At 34.1% G+C, this 16,787-nt stretch overlaps 1 protein-coding gene across 2 annotated transcripts; it reads right to left on the bottom strand.

The window, feature by feature from the left end:
- Positions 1-1,657: 1,657 nt before the first annotated feature.
- LOC132617314 (uncharacterized) lies at positions 1,658-15,227 on the bottom strand. Of its 2 annotated transcripts, none has more exons than XM_060332289.1 (10): positions 14,807-15,227; positions 9,241-9,336; positions 5,359-5,443; positions 5,047-5,168; positions 4,879-4,903; positions 4,703-4,786; positions 4,589-4,618; positions 4,092-4,197; positions 3,930-3,994; positions 1,658-1,920 (listed from the first exon to the last, which is right to left on the bottom strand). In XM_060332289.1, exons 1-9 carry the CDS (start codon positions 14,897-14,899, stop codon positions 3,931-3,933), a joined length of 705 nt encoding a protein of 234 aa, XP_060188272.1. In that variant the 5' UTR covers positions 14,900-15,227; the 3' UTR covers positions 1,658-1,920; position 3,930. The 2 variants fall into 2 exon arrangements, with proteins under 2 accessions (XP_060188272.1, XP_060188271.1); XM_060332288.1 differs by lacking the exon at positions 14,807-15,227 and adding an exon at positions 11,347-11,645.
- Positions 15,228-16,787: the final 1,560 nt, after the last annotated feature.

Here is a 16,787-nt window from a genome sequence, read left to right as displayed (position 1 = left end):
ATATCTACTTTCTAAGATTCAATTTATGTAAATTTGTTTCTTTTGGGGTTGTCTTAAAAAAATTATCCTTTTCAAAATTTGAAAATAATTTAATTAAACTTCTCATTTTGCCCTTCATAAGAAGCTTTGTAGTCATACAAATGTCATAGCATAATCAAGATAACAAGTTATAAGAGTTTTTTTTTTTCTTTAAATTTCGTATCTAGTAAAATAGTTTCATATAAATTAAAACGCATAAAGTAATTTTGAGACATAATAAAAAGAGAATAATTCACGAGAAATCATGCTCAAAATGTTTTAGGAACGTACTTTATACTCACGGCACGTTTACTCTTTATATGATTACCTAAAATATTTAGAGCCTGTATTATCTCGAACCAAATCTGTATTTATTTAAGAAATCGAAATTAGGGTCTGCATAATCTTGAACCAAGTAGAGTAGTATTCCTTTGTTTAGATATTCGAGCTTTGCTTATTTAAAAAACATTGCTTAGAAACAATAGTACATGGGGATTCTATTTAATGATCCTCTGAGGGTTGAAATTTGGTTTCAAGTGCCCCAAGCATGTGATGTTTCCAGACCATTAAATTATGTTCAAAGCTTCACGAGTTCATTCAAATCTATGCTTAGATCTTGTTCTTTGAGATCAAAACAGAATATTCGTTTGCAAACCAAAAAATGCCTAAATAAATATTAGTACCAAAAAGGGCACTCAATTTCCCCCCAAAATTATATTGCAGAACTCAACGAGTAAAGGACATAAATGGTCCCTTGAGAGTTGGTTCAAAATAGTCCCTTAAGCATGCAGTTAACAGTTTTGGTCCTTTAAGTTCGCCAAAAGTTAACACTTTTAGTCTACGACAAAATATTCATCAAACTCTATTTGTTAACTTGTGGCAAATTTAAAGGACCAAAACTGTCAAGTGCATAGTTAAGAGACTATTATGAATCTACTCTCATAGTGAAGGGACCATTTATGCCCTTTTCTCAAACTCAACACTAAAAACTTGTAAAATGTCTAATATGTCCTTAACGTAATTTGCAAAAATTATTAGAGAGTACATAAATAAGGAGAGTCGAGGGCCTGCCGGAAACAACTTTTCAACCTTCACAAAGTAGGTGTAAGGCTGCATATGCAACACCTAGTGGAATTACACTGGGTATATTGTTGTTATTGTACATATACAAGGAGAAGAATAAAACAAAAAAATGGAATTGAGAGGGAGTTAGGAATCCTCTTTTGGAAAGAGTATTTTGAGAATTACCCTCATAACGGTTCCACATCATATTAAAAGTACTTATATGCCAAAAAGTCATAAATTAGATGTGATCAACTTATGGTATAAGTTAAAAGTGCTTATAAACTAGTTTGACCAGCTTATAAGCACTTTCTCCATTAAAATAACTAAAATGCCCTTAAATCTATTTATAAAAAATATAAATTTACAAGTATTTTTACAGGGTCACAAAATATATTAGAGATAAATAGTAAAAATATTGGTCAAACCAAAAGTGCTTATAAGTTGTTTAGCTATTTTGGCTTGTAAGCACTTTTACGGTTGGATAAACACCCAAATACGGGTTACATGTCATATTCAGGCATTATAAACCCTTAGCTAATGCTGAACTTAATCACAGTAAACCAACACATACATATGCCAAGCAATCAATTTTCAGTTTCTTCAATATAAAGGTCTGAACTTTGTTATATAGACACAAGTTATGACTAATTTAACCCCATCCAAAAAGGATGTGAAAGAATGAGTCCACAGGGTTAGTGATGCAGTGCACCTGGGGACAAAAATAAATATCTAAAAGCTATACAATAGCATTGAAGGAATGGAAATGAATTAGAGATCAACAACTGCAGCTACTTTGTTCTTCTGGATTGTAAGGTCCATAAATTCATTTGCATGAACCTGAAAAGATGAACATATTCAGAATCAAATTGAGGAAAAAAGAAGTGTTAAATAGTTCGGAGTAGAGACGGATGGAGTAACTGAGCCTAGTATATTTGACACAGCACATGATTATATATGTGAAAAATCACTAAATCACGACAAATATTAACCTCTGAGCCCATATTCACAGAAGTACAACGAGATCAATATTTAAGAACCTTAAAGATTGAACTCATTAAGTTCAAATCTTGAATTCTCTTCTTGTTTGGAGAAAACCCTCAATGCGAAAGAGGAAAAAAAGACAATGAAATCTGAATGAAAAGGTAAGCAAGTATGGCATCTCTTCTGTGTTCTCTGTCTAAGAATTGGCATTTAAATAACTTTAGTTATTCTTCCTCTATTTAATCACTAATACATTATGCTGGTGAAGGAAGATATACATGTGAGGGTTCACTAAAAGAACTATGCCTCAATACCAAGCGAGCTGGAATTGATTATATGAATCATCACTTTCCGTTTCACTTCATTTGGACCGGTTTCATTTCAATATTAAATAGTCTAGTTTTTTCTTACTGCAGGGGCTCTCCATATTTTCCACTGATATACATATCCCTAAACAGACCCAAAAAAAAAGAAAGACTTTTGAAATCTGTGGTCCAAAACAAGCCTTAGATATTTGTGTGGTTGTAAATCATCTCATTAAGAGTAAAAAGGAAATTTTAAAGTTAAATTTTTTCTAAATATAGAAAAATGACATTCTTTTTGGGACAGACTAAAAAGGAAAGGGTGTCACCTAAATTGGGACAGAGGGAGTAATAAACACAGGATCAAGACGATTAAACCTTAATCCCTACTGGTTGGTATCACTTTTGTAAATCTTTTCCTTATTTTTCTCCTCTTTTTCGGCATGGATTCCAAGAGTTAGCCTTTCGAGACAACTTCCTTCTAGGTGATTTTTGGCGGGTACCTAGTATCATGCTGCAAAGTTAAGATTTTCATTTCATCCAATTCTTAGTATAAGCAGGCTACTGTAATTTGCTAGAGACTGCGGTATCTTTTGGTGAGACATAAATTTGACCATTTTACTAAGAAGGGGTACATGTCAAGTCATTTAGATGATGGGTTTGATTGAGAATGCACAATCGAGCAAAGTCAATTGAACTGCTGGGATTTAGAAAATCCAAGGCAGTGAGATATTGTGTGTGTGTGTGTGGGGAGGGGGGGGGGGGGGGGTTGGGTGAGGGTTAAAGCAGCTGAATCTTATATTTTCATAGTTGAACAAGCTTCTTTCTCCAAAAATACGTATCTAGGACCTTAAATTCCCCCTTAACTAATCCTTTTTCCCTCCTAGAATATTATTATATCAGGTTATCCACAAAATTAAAAGTAAAGGAGTACCTGAAATATTGTAGAAGTTTAATAACTCACAGGAATAGGAGATGGATTAAAAATCTATATGGAGTTTTTTGAAATGAATCTATGTGGAGTTAATATGATTGAAACAGTTGCTCGGGATTTGAAAGATGGAATTAATCATTCCTCTCCACATCCGCAGATTGTTGATTATAATCTCGTCCTTTTCTTTAACCATGGTGCCTGGGTCAGCTTGCACGTACCTCGACTAATTCCGGTAGCTGCTACCTCTACTAGGACAGGTACCAATAATCTCGTTCTTTAGAACGACTTCACAAATTTAAAAGGAAATCGGTAACTGGGAGGTAAAGAGCACTATGAAGTTTAATCCTCCCTATTAATTTTTTATTGCACAACAAACTATCAAATGCTATGGGTATAAAAAAACGCTAGAAATGCAATCATTCAGTAGTGTAATTAATTAAAATTACCCAAATCTGGAGAACGTGATAGCTGTTAACGTATTTGTCAACACAAAAGTATGTAAGCTGATTGAGAAACTAGTAACTGATTTAGTATTAGGTTAGCACTTGGAATTAAAAAATGCCAGATTAGAATCCGACAAAACCAGAAGGGGGTAAAGTGGTAATTAAGATAACCAACGAAGATTATACCTCATGAGAGAATGACGAGTCCGAGGTACATAGCTCCACAAAGAAATATAAAAGATATCATTCCCCTGCGAAAGTCCAAGCAACAGAAGGATATGATTCACAAATGATGAGAAAAATTCCTGACATTCTTTAGTTCAAATTCAGTTTGAAGTCATGACTAACCAGATAACTCCCCAACCAACACCATTACAGGGACAGGGACACAGTTCAGCAAACTTCTCAGCATCACTTGAGTTCACTCTTCTAGAAATTAAGTCATCATATATATCTGCATTGTCAGATAGTATCACACCACCAGGAAAAAAGTAGTAGCCTGTTTGGTCAAGCTTCCAAAAGCTGATTATTTTGAAAAGTTCTTTTAGAAAAAGTATTTTTGGAGAGTAGCAATTTGTGTTTGGCTAATCAATTTGAAAAACACTTTTTGCCAATATTAGAGCAATACTTTTTGCTAGTCCAATGTTCCAAAAGTACTTCCGGGAAAAAACTATTTTTTTTAGCTTCTGAAATACTACTACCGATACTACTCAAAAGCACTTATTTTTCCTAAAAGCTTGGCCGAACACCTCAACTTACTAAAATAAGAATTTTTTTAAAACACTTTTAGCTTCCTAAAGGCTTGGTCAACAGGCTGTATATCGTAGAGAATCGATAGTTTATACCGTAAACTGAGAACAAGCTGTTCATAACACCTGCAATTCACCAGAAGGCATGTAAGCAACACAGCAACCAAAACTAAAATGGAGAAAAAGTTGGGGGACTGGATAAATCCTTACCTATGAAGAGAATTACGTATCGAAGAATGCGAACTGTTGTTAGTTCTTGCAGAACCCAGATTACAGCCATGAAAATGATAAATCCTGACAAGTTCAGTCTGTGGGGATCAATCACCAAGCATAAAAGCAAACATCTATCAAGTATTGACACTAATCAAGATCCTGAATGTACAAACCGATGCAAAGTCCTCGCAATGTCCACTGTTCAAGAAAGTAAACTATGTAAGATTCTGGAAGTCCTTCTGGGAATATACACATAATATTTGAAAAAATTAATGTAAAGAGTGAATTATCTGCCGTCAATGTACAAGGTCAAATTAAATTTTCTTTACTTAGCTCCATACATTTTTGGCAATAAAGAGCACAATGAGAAGAGCAGCAATGAAACAACCAGCAGCAATTTTTGCAGTGAGAAGTTTTGTCGATGCAAGTATGAGAACCATCCCCCAAAAAGACGAACCAAGATCTTCAGGAAAGTACAACATTAATCAGAAAAATAAAAGGTAGCCAGAAGTCAAATGGACAAAGCAATCTGCATCTAGAAAAGTAACTTAAAACACATCATCAACAGGGAACTTGAGTAGGGAACACTTCATTGTCTTTTAGAAACGAAATAAGCAAGCACTTTTTGGAATTTGTTTTAAGAAAGAAATTACATCCAGCAGGCAAGATCAACCAATAAATGCCACCGCGTGTTGTTGTTACTCCCCCCTCATTGGCATGAACTTGCATTCCTTCCACCTGTAACCACAAAACGTGTGGTTTAGAATACAAAAGCACAGATCTCAGCATTTGCTAGATAGTATGAATTTGAATTTTCCAGGGAAACCAAAATCATATGCTACAATTTAGCATGGAAGCACAACCAAGGCATTGCCCTATCATTCTCCTTGACTTAGCCGTATGGAATAATCCGGGATTAGTTGGATGACTTCAGCTTCTCCTTTTCAAATTAATCTAGTACCATCTATATGATCAAGTGTTACAAAATTGCTACCACTTTGACTCTACTTTTTCCGTGTTAGTTTGTTCTTCCTCCTCTTTTACTTGTTCATTTAAAACCTATTATTCTATTGTTTTTCTTTCAGTACGTGCGAACCAGCCATTCTTTAAAGATGTCAAATCCATCTCATGCATTTCTCTGAACTTAGCTCCTACATTCATTGATTTGCATGTAGAATTTCTTCATTTCTTTCTTTTAATGTCTGAAGTTCTTTATGTCTTTTTTCTTTTTGATAACCAGGAAAAATCCCATGTGGGTTAGCTGGTCCAACTCCAGTTGGCGCATAGGTTTAAAACTTGGGGAAATATAGATCAGTCCCTCAACCCTAAGGCCTCAGCAGGGCTGGACTCATGATTTGCACCTACCACACACCCCACATTGTAGTTCCTTAGTAGGAATGTAACATAATGGATGCAGTCTTTTGGTAAAGTATCATGAAGGGATGAGAAGATTTTAGCAGCCTAGTTACGTATAGGGTGGGAATGGAGCTCTAGGAACTTCCTTTACCATTGGACCAAAACCCTAGGGCCTAAAGTTCTTCATTTACCTTTTCTTTTACTTCTTTGAGAACTAAAAACATAATAATAAAATTCCATCCCTTTTCTTTTATTTCATCACATTCCATCCCTTGTCTATGCAATCTAGCATGTTTGAGAGGAATATAGAATATACCAGTTGTCTCTAATATATTTCCTTTGTTCCGGTTTATATGACAATTTCTTTTATATTTGTTTCCGAAAAAATGACACATTTCTAAATTTGGTAAACATTTACTTTTAAGATTCCAATATTATACTTACTGTCATTCCTTTAAAAAACTAATATGTGCCCACTGAATTAAAAGTAAATAATTTGTGATACCTCGTTAGCTAGAGAAGTCAATGTTTCAAAAGTAAAGCTAGACCGTCTCAGATCTCTTCCAAGCTTGTCAAGATTTCGTTTTCCCCCTTTTTGGTTCTTTCTAACTTTTCGCTGCAGTTACACTTATTTTCTCTTTACATAAAGAGGTAATTAAAAAACTACATACTTAATGTTCACAGTTTGTATCGACTTGTACAAAAAGAGAGGCTACGCATAACTAAATGATGGCCAAGGCTACAACAAAGATACAAACTTTACAGAATAAGTTGTAGTTAACCTTGACGTCTGAGTATCTCGTATCAACTTAAAGTAAAGCTAAAGCAACATCACAATAAACTTGAATAGGAAGATCTCCCGCTCGTTCTAGCTAGTATTTTTTCATATGTGGCACTTTGAAGTTGTTCCCACTTTTATATTTCATCAACTTAATCATGCGAGATTACCGAGCCAGAAACACGCGATTCAGTCATTTCAACTTTCATCTCACTAAGGATCTCTTAACTTCATTTACAAACAGTTAAAGGAGTCATTCGATACTGAAGTGATTGATCAGCTCTAAAGAATTCGAGGTACAAAATATCTAAAATTGGATTGTTAGGAGGTTAATAGCATAGCCAATATCGAATTCATCTTGCCGCTTCAGTAAATTCCAAGTCATTAACACTAAGTGAGGTCTTGCATTATCTTGTTGAATAAAAGTAAGAGCATTTGACTGTAGTCATTTTGATCGAACCTCTTTAAGAACATTTTCATTTAAATAAATCCTAGTAACGCATTTAGTGAGAAATAAAATGGGCTTTGGTTCTAAAGTTCCTGCAACTTGATTTTTGTTATTCGTTTTGGTTAGTTCTTTTACCACAGAAGGGAAGATTCCATTTTTTCTAAACAAACACCTCAGTTCCATCTTCATCAAACATAGGCCGTGCAACAACATCCATAAAAACAACTTTTATTATGACTTACTTTTGCAAGACCTATATGGGTTTGACTCTTGTTCTTCAGGAAGTAGTAGAACATTTCAGATTTTTGGACAGAAAGAACCAATTTTCATCATTATGAACATGCCTAAAAACATGCGATTTGAATGGAGTTTGCCAGAATCAACATTGATAGACAGAATCGAAGTCTTGCCTTTTTATTTTCCTCCGTCAAATTTGGCTCTTTATGGCATTGGTATGTGCCCTCATAGCTCCTTTGATACACCCAAAAAACATGTCGTATCAGAGAAAGAGCCATGAGGGCACATACCAACACCATAATGGAAGAAACTAAGAAGGCAAGACTTCAATTCTATCTATCAATGATTGAGTCTGGTACACTCCATTACAATCCATGTTTTTAAACATGTTCACATTGATGAATTCTGTCAAAAATATTTGAATCTTCTTCCCGAAGAACAAGAGCCAAATCCATATAGATCTTACAAAAGTAAAAACTTCAAAACAAAAGTTATGTTTATGGCTGTTGTTGCGCACCCTAAATATGATGAAGATGGAATTAAGGTGTTCTGAGGAAAAAATAAGAATCTTTCTTTTATGGTCAATGAACTAGCCAAAAAGAATAGCAAAAATCGAGTTGCAAGAATTTTAAAAATAAAGCCTATTTTATATGTTACTAAAGATGTTATTGGATTCGTTTAATTGAAAACTCTTCCAACAATTTGATATAATGGCCACTTTCACTGTCAAACACTCCTCTTTTTATCCAACAAGATAATGCAAGACCTCACCCTAATGTTACTGACTTGGAATTTACTATAGTTACCAATTCTAACAAAAATGACTTGGAATTTACTGAAACTGCACGACAAGATAGATTTGATATTAGGCTATGCTTTAAACTTCCTGACACCAGATTGAAATGTTTTGGACCTCGGATTATTTAGAGCTATTCAATCCGTTCAATATCAAATGGTTCATTCGACTATTGACGAGTTAGTAAGTGCAGTTGAGAGATCCTTTAATCAGATGTAAGTTGAACGACTGCATTAAGTATTTTGACTCTGCAATCTCGCATGGTTGAGTTGATGAAAGATAAAGGCGGGAAAAACTATAAAGTGCCACATATGAAAAAAGATAGGCCAGAACGAGAGGGAAATGTTCCTATTCAAGTTTGTTGTGATATTGACATTGTTGATGAAGCTTTAGCCCTATTTTAAGCTGATATGAGATGCTAATAACACAGAATTGTTTGATGGATAGCTTTAACTAGTTTGGTAAATTTCTGATAGGACTACTGAAGCAATCCAGGAACTAAAGATCCCACAGGACATCTCAAGACAAGAATCTAGTCATTTTCCTTTATCTCTAAAAAATAACACATGCATAGACACAAGAAAAGAGCAAAAGACAGAAACTTGAAGCTAAGGAGAAAAAGTCAAATTCATCTCCATTGCCTTGCACTTTATGAAGTGAACGTATGTCATGAAAATTAAGTAAAGTCTCACCAGTGATTTCCTGTAAATACCGGTATCTTAAATCTCGTTATCAGAACCAAAAAGCAGAATAATTCACCTAACCCTACGGAACTGCAGTCCAGCGACATTAGATAAGGAAATAATTTTAATACCAATTGAAGCTGTTGAACCCTAACCCGTCATATAATAGAATAAAATTAGACAGAAATTCACCCAATGTACAAGTACGTGTCTAATACAGGACAAAAGAGAATTTACCTGACCACATGTGAGCTTACATGCGATTGCATGGCTTGCTTCATGAAGAAATACAGTAATGAGCTTGAAAGGTGTCAGGATAAATGTCCTCCATAACTGTTTTGATATTAAGAAGGAAAAAGAAAAAAGCAAAATGAATATGCAAATCATTTATGAAAAAAGCAGAGAGAAGTAGAAAAATGGTTGGATAAAGCAGAAGGTTTCCAAGAAAGTGATCTCCGAACCTAAAGATATTTGGATACACATGTGGATGTACCTCAGTACTTAGATTTTCTTAAAAGATGTAATGAAGAAACGATTTTATGTAATATACAGCGACTTTGACCAAAAAGCCGGTGGACATATTTTCCCATTTATCACAAAGTATTGGATTAGGATGTGGGGTTATAAGATAACTTTTATATCTTATAAAAGGTCAATTATATGATACATTTCCATCTTCTCATGCACTGCTGCAAAAGAAAAGATTGGAACTAATTACCAATTAAGAAACCTCATCGATCATTATATATATGTTTATACTTACATATACACATGCATCATACGTGTATTGATATTTATATATACATGATGAGGAGGTGGAATGAAAGGTAAAGAGGGGAGAAATGAAGACATAGGGGTGAGGGCTATGTTAACTCAAATAGCTAAATTATTCACTGGTTTTAATTCATAAAATGTGTATATCTCGACTATTGCACTGGATACCTATATTATCCCACCAATACAAATATCGGGTAACTCTAGCTACGAAGGTTTCGGCAAATGGAAAAAGATCATGTAACTTTTTCCTCTATAATGGGATTGGAACCTTGGTCTTCTATGATTTCATTCCAGTTTAATCGACCAATAGGCCATAATATTCGGTGCTAGCTAAACATTTCACCTAGACGTAAATCCTATCAACACAATTGGGAACAGACTCCTAAATAAACCATTTCCTAATGACAAATGCTTTACCAGTAATTTCTTAGGGTGTCGACTGTTAATGACTAGAACGGAAAGATACGAAGATAGAATATAATGTATATAAAATATGCTCCTTCTCTCAAACTGAACCCGAATTCATAATCATTTTCGGATATCCTCTTTAATACCCAAACTTCATATAGCTTTTTACAAAAAAAACGAAGCAAATAAAGACCAGAGACACTTACGCCCGTATCAATAATTCTAATTTTACGTACAAACAGTTACTCAATATCTTGTTCATTCGCAACAAAACAAAATATTTTCCTTGTGCGTCGGTAAGGGAAAAATATGCTTTTTCAGAGAGAAAGATACTATTTTACCAATCGAGTCACAGGTATCTAACATACTATACCTAACGATTTTCCACAAAGTGATGACGAAATGTAGGAAGCATTGAAGCTATAGACACTAGTTAAATAAAGCCAGCTTTAGAATTTCAAACTTCAGTCTTCGGAAAGGACCCAAAAGACTTGGCACATTCCCCTTTACACTTTTCAATCAAACAATACCAATAATCACAAAAAGCAGGAAACATATAACTGCAAAAATTAGCCTAAAACTCTTTACTTATAAGTTATAGGTCTTGATCTAACAAATAAATAGCAAAACTTGATCCAAAAAATAAAAAGAAGACAACAAACAGCGCAGGTGCAGCATAGTACCGGGTTCATATGGACCAAGTACTTTCGACGCATAGCATAAATGTATGTGTAAATATCCATTAAAAAAAAATACTCTCTTTCCAATTTATGTGATACATTTCACTTCCCGAGACTCAAACTGCATGAACTTTGACGAACATTTTAAGGTGTATCTTTTCACCAAAATTGATATGAGAAAAGTCGTAACTTACAGTACTTTTCAAATATATAAATTTAATCTTAAAATATTGAGTTAATCTAATACAATTTAACTTTAAAGTTTAGTCAAATTGACCCTCGAAAAAACAAAAAGTATCACATTAATTGAGACGGAGGGAGTAGTAAATGATATGAATTCATAACTTCAAAAATACAATATACTTAATACTAATTAAAAACCTTAAAGGTTGAACACGTAAAATTTAAATTTTGGATCCGTCTCTAACTCCTAAACACAATGTAAAAAACCAAAGAGAGAAAGAAAAGAAAGACTTACAATAAGAATAACAACAGTGAAAACAGCAATGGTACCAATAAAGAACTTTTGGTCACGGTTACAACAATTCTGTAGCTCCCAATTTGGATTCATACTTTAAAATAAATAAAAACCCTCTAAACCTTCAATCTTTTTTGCTCCTACAAATCCCAAATAAATTTCAAGATTTTTGCTTCCACCAAACAGTTGAAATTTTCAGATTTTTTTTCTTTTTATTTTTTCAAAGAAGGAAGACAAACAAGTCTGAACGACGGCGTTTTGTTGGTTGACAGATTAGTTGATGGAGTTTGTTAACTACTGCCAATCGTCTCTTCTTCTTGCCTAAGTAACATTAGCAGATTTTTGTCGTTTACTATGTCAAACTATTTTTGACCAATATGTGGTTGCCACATAGATCCACTTGTCCAAGTTGGTCAAATAGAAAGGCAACTTTATATTTCAAAAAATATAAAGTTGCCTTTCTATTTGTCCTAGAGGATCTACGTGGCAAAAGTTTTTTAATTGAAAGGTGAACAGCCGTTTGGTGACAAATGGATTCAAACCCAAAATTGAATCAAACTAATTAAAAAAAATTAATACTTTTTTTTTGAGTTTTTGGTTTGATTTATTTTAACTTTTAAAATGTTGATAATATTTAATTTTACTAAAGGCAATCAAAGAAAGAATGAACTAAATCGACAAATTATATATACACAATATATTAAGTTTTATGAATAATTTTAAAATTTTTGTATTGTTTTTCATTACATTTTTTATATTCATTGATTCTAATTTGACATGTTAAGTGGATCATGGGCTGCCTCACATCCCAAAAGCTAGCTCAAAGGGAGATTGCTAAGGAGCTCAGAGTTCTCGTCCTTCGGCGATGTGGGATTCACTCAAATCATCATTAACTGATAAAGTTTCCTTTGCCTTATGCTCTAAAAATATACTATATCAATTTCAATTTGTTTGTCTTACTTTCGTTTTTAGTCTATTTCAAGAACAACGTTTCTTTTCTAATTTGGAAACTCTTTAATTTCAACATCGCACATGATATGTTTAAGATAACAAGACTAGAGAGTATTTTGATATATTATCTATATCTTTAGTTTAATACCACAAAATTCGTTCTCTTCACTTTTTAAAGCTCCGTTCCGATCAAACTAAGACACATAAATTGAAATGGAGGGAATACTAGCCATCAACAAATATTATTTAAGTGCTCCGTCTAGTCCAAAATAAGTGAATTGTTGGGGGTTGACACACTCCTTAAGAAAGTTAATTAATTACACTAATTAAAGAATCATTTTTGATAATATTATCCTTTTGCTTTTCCCCAAACTTTTCTTAAATGTAGAAATAGTCAAAGTTGGGATTTGAAAACCCATTAGAGAGAAGGGTAACTTTAAAAACAAATTAATAACCTCATTGGGCTTTAAAAAATTCACTTATTATATCAATGTTTATACTTACATATACACATGCATAATACGTGTATTGATATTTATATACACCACATGATGAGAAAGTGAAATGAAAGGTAAAGAGAGGAGAAATGCAGACATAGGGGTGAGGGCTATGTTAACTCAAATAGCTAAATTATTCACTTGTTTCAATATAAAATGTGTATACCTCGACTATTACACTGGATACCTATCCACCGGTACATATATCAAGTAACTCTAACTATAAAGGTTTTGCTAGATCGGAAAAAATCACGTAACATTTTTGTCTGTGCTGGGATTCTATCCCTAGGCTTCCATGGTTTCATTCTAGTTTAATCAACCGCTAGGCCACACCTTTCGGTGCTAGCTAAACATTTCACCTAGATGTAAATCCTATCGACACATCATTGCGAGCAGACGCCTAAGTTATCCATTTCCTGGCGACCACTATTTTACCAGTAATTTCTTACCCCCTATTTGGATGGTGGTTTCCCGTGGTTCATTAATGTATGGTTTTCTATGAAACCATGTTTGTTTCCATTATTCTTAAAATTATGTGGTATGGTGTTGTAAAACTGTGCTTCATCCCATGGTTATATAACCATGAAAAGTCTCAATTTTGAAACCACGGATTTGGTGGTTTTTCCGTGGTTACGTATTTCATTTCTCCATTATACCCCACCCTACCCTCGCCCCATCCTCCACCATTCACCCCACCCCCGCCCTACCACCCACCCCACCCCCAACTACCCCACTCTTCTGCCACTCACTCCCACCACCCTAACCACCACCCACTACCTCTCACCACTGCCTAAACCCCATCCCGTAACCACTCATCCCCACCCTACCACCCACAACCACCCACCCCCACCCTACCACCCACTATCTACTTATTTTTTAAAGTCCCTATTTTATTCTTTACCTTAGTTTTATTAATATATATAAACTAATTTCTAATTAAGAGTTAAGGGTATTTTAGTAAACTTATAAGTTATTATACAGTACCATACAGTCAAACCAAACAATACAAATGTTATTAAACCACAACAAACGATACAGTCTATCCAAACATTGTGTTCATTAATACAGTACAATACAATACAACATCATACTGTACCATACTGTACTGTATATTAATGAACCACGGGAAACAACCATCCAAACGGAGGGTTAGGGTGTCAAGAGTGTCAGGAGAATGGGAAGATACAATATTTTGTACATAAAAATATGCTCCCCTTTCAAATTGAATTTGACTTTATAAAAGTTCTCGGATTCCATTTGACCGAGCACGGATTTTAAAAAAGAAGAGAAACTTTTAAACACGTGGTGTTAAATGAGTCACGTATATTTTGTATAGCTATAAATCATTATAGAAAGATATTCCCTCTGTTCCAAAAAGATTGTCCTCATTTTTTCTTTTTAGTCTGTCTCAAAAAGATTGTCCCCTTTCTATATTTAGAAACAATTTAACTTTATGAGATGATTTACAGCCACACAAATATCTAAAACTTATTTTGGACCTCACATTTCAAAAGTCTTTCTTTATTTCTTAAACTTTGTGTCAAGTTAAAAGATGACAATCTTTTTGGGATGGAGGGAGTAATTGATTCCAAATATAGAAATGAGTTATTCTTTTTGACACACACTAATAAAGAAATAAATTCACGCAAATTGAAATGGAGGGAGTATTTCTTTTAGGCCAAAGTTACTACTCAGAAGCTCTAAAGGTATATACACTAGTCATAGAGTCAATCAAATTTCAGGCTTCAGAAATTTTCAAATTAAAATCATATCAATAATTTGAAATCGTGCAAATTCCCTTTTCACTTTTCAAATTAAACCATATCAATAACCTCGAAATTTAGCCTTTCTCTCCTAGTTAGCCACAAAAACCAGAAACATATAACTTCAAAAGTTAGCCTAAAACTCTTTACTTACAAATCTCAATCTATCAAAATTGAGCAAAACTTGATCCAAAGCACAATGTGAAAAAAAAAAAAAAAACCAAAGAGAGAAAGAAAAGAAAGACTTACTATAAGAATGACAACAGTAAAAACAGCAATGGTACCAATAAAGAACTTTTGGTCACGGTTACAACAATTCTGTAGCTCCCAATTTGGATTCATACTTTAAACCCTCAAAAAGCTTCAATCTTTTTTGCTCCTATAAACCCAACTTACTCCTCAATCCCAAATTTAATTGGGACTGGCTGAACAAAAACAGTTGAAATTTTCAGTTTTTTTTTTTTTTTTGGTCAAACAGAGACTTTGTTGAATGTGGGTTTGGTCAACCAAAAAAAAAAAACAGTTTGGGAATTGCGCGTAATGGTTCACCACTATAACTTCCACGAAAGTGAGAAAAGAAATAAGGAAGATGAAGAAGTTTAATACGACAACGTTTAGTTAGTTTACAAATGAGTTGGTGGAGTTGTTAACTGGCAGTAGATTGTTTCAATCAATTATCTCTTCTTCTTGACTAAAGTAACAGAGCAGACTTTTGTCGTTTACTATATTTGAACTTTGAAAACATTGTAATTTGTGCAGATACGAAAGGTCTTTTCCTCGTTTGCCCAATACGTGTTTGCCACGTAGATCCTCTTAGACATATAGAAAGACAACTTTATACTCTCTCCGTCTCATAATAATTGTCACCTTTGCCAATTTTTTTATCTCATAATAAGTGACAACCTTAGAAAATTAACACATAAATTGACTATTTTTTTCTTCAATTCTACCCTTAGATAATAAAGTAACATCTTGTTACACTCCATAATAATCCGGGCTACTTGTATTAAAACAAGAAAGAATGAGTTAAGAAGGTTCAAGGAAAGTTAATCGAGTTAGTAAGAATATCGTCGTATATAAGGTTTCCTTAAGTATCCCAAGGTGACATGGTTACCTAAAGGATTTGAAATCGCGCTATGAGTATGTATATGAGGTAATGCGAGTGACCTTTTAAAGTAATTGAGATTATTAGTAATGATATAGAGGATGGACGAAAGATATGAATATACTTTTGCGATTGGAGTTTCGTCAAAGCTTTGTGAGTTCTCTAGTTATGTTTAAGGTTATTGTGATTCTCTGGACCCTTCGAGACGTGTATATGGATTTTTATTGATGTATATAACTGTGTATATGTATGTATAAGAGGTTACATGAGGTTGGAAGAGGATTAAAAGTTAAACGAAATGAATCGGAACAACTTCAGTAAAATCTCGGACCCGATTTTAGTCTATATTGTAGGAGGCATATCTCCTAGTATATGAGGAGTTTTAAGGTGTTTCAAAAGCCTAAAATTAAGTTCATCGAGTCTAGTTTGCAACGCAACAAACCGCTCATCAAAATAATATCGGGATAAGGAGATATGGACGATGCAAGTTGGATTATTAAGTGGGGATTAAGACTTAAATGTTCACAAATTTTGCACTAGTGGCCGTGTGGGGTCCACTAGCACATAACAAATCTGATTTTTTTGCCCATGCTCAGTTGGGGAATGTGTAAGACCCTCTTGGGCAGCACAATGGTCTCCTTGTTGACCAAAAGTTCAGCCAACTCATTTTCCCAACTAGACAAAGTTGAACAAGAGAGAGAAGCTCTCTTCTTCACCAAGTGAAGGGAGAGAGAGAGAGAGAGTCACGGTTTCCATGGCTGTTCCACCACCAAAAACGACCAGATTTTCCATTTATTTCTTACCATTAAACCCCTAAAGTGTTCTACACATTCACCATTAAGTTTCAAGTGAAGAAGAAACCATAAACATGCCATTCATGCTCCTATAAGCTCACGGACAGATTTGAGTTCTCCAAGTTGATTAAAAACAAATATGTATATATATTTTCTTCAAGTGTTTCAACCCTTATAAAGGTGGCAACGTGGAGTAGTTGTTGGAAATAAACAAGGAGGTGTAGCATTTCAATAGGGTTGAAGATTCGGCCAAGATTGAAGAACAAGTTGTAAGGTAAGAATGTTTATTGTTCTTGTGTTGCATGATGATTTGAATGTATAGTTCATGAAG

Source organism: Lycium barbarum, chromosome 11 (assembly GCF_019175385.1).
Source record: "Lycium barbarum isolate Lr01 chromosome 11, ASM1917538v2, whole genome shotgun sequence".
In the NCBI taxonomy this organism is placed as follows: domain Eukaryota; kingdom Viridiplantae; phylum Streptophyta; class Magnoliopsida; order Solanales; family Solanaceae; genus Lycium; species Lycium barbarum.
The sequence above is the reverse complement of the archived record's forward strand: the minus strand, read 5'-3'. Positions and strand labels throughout refer to the sequence as shown.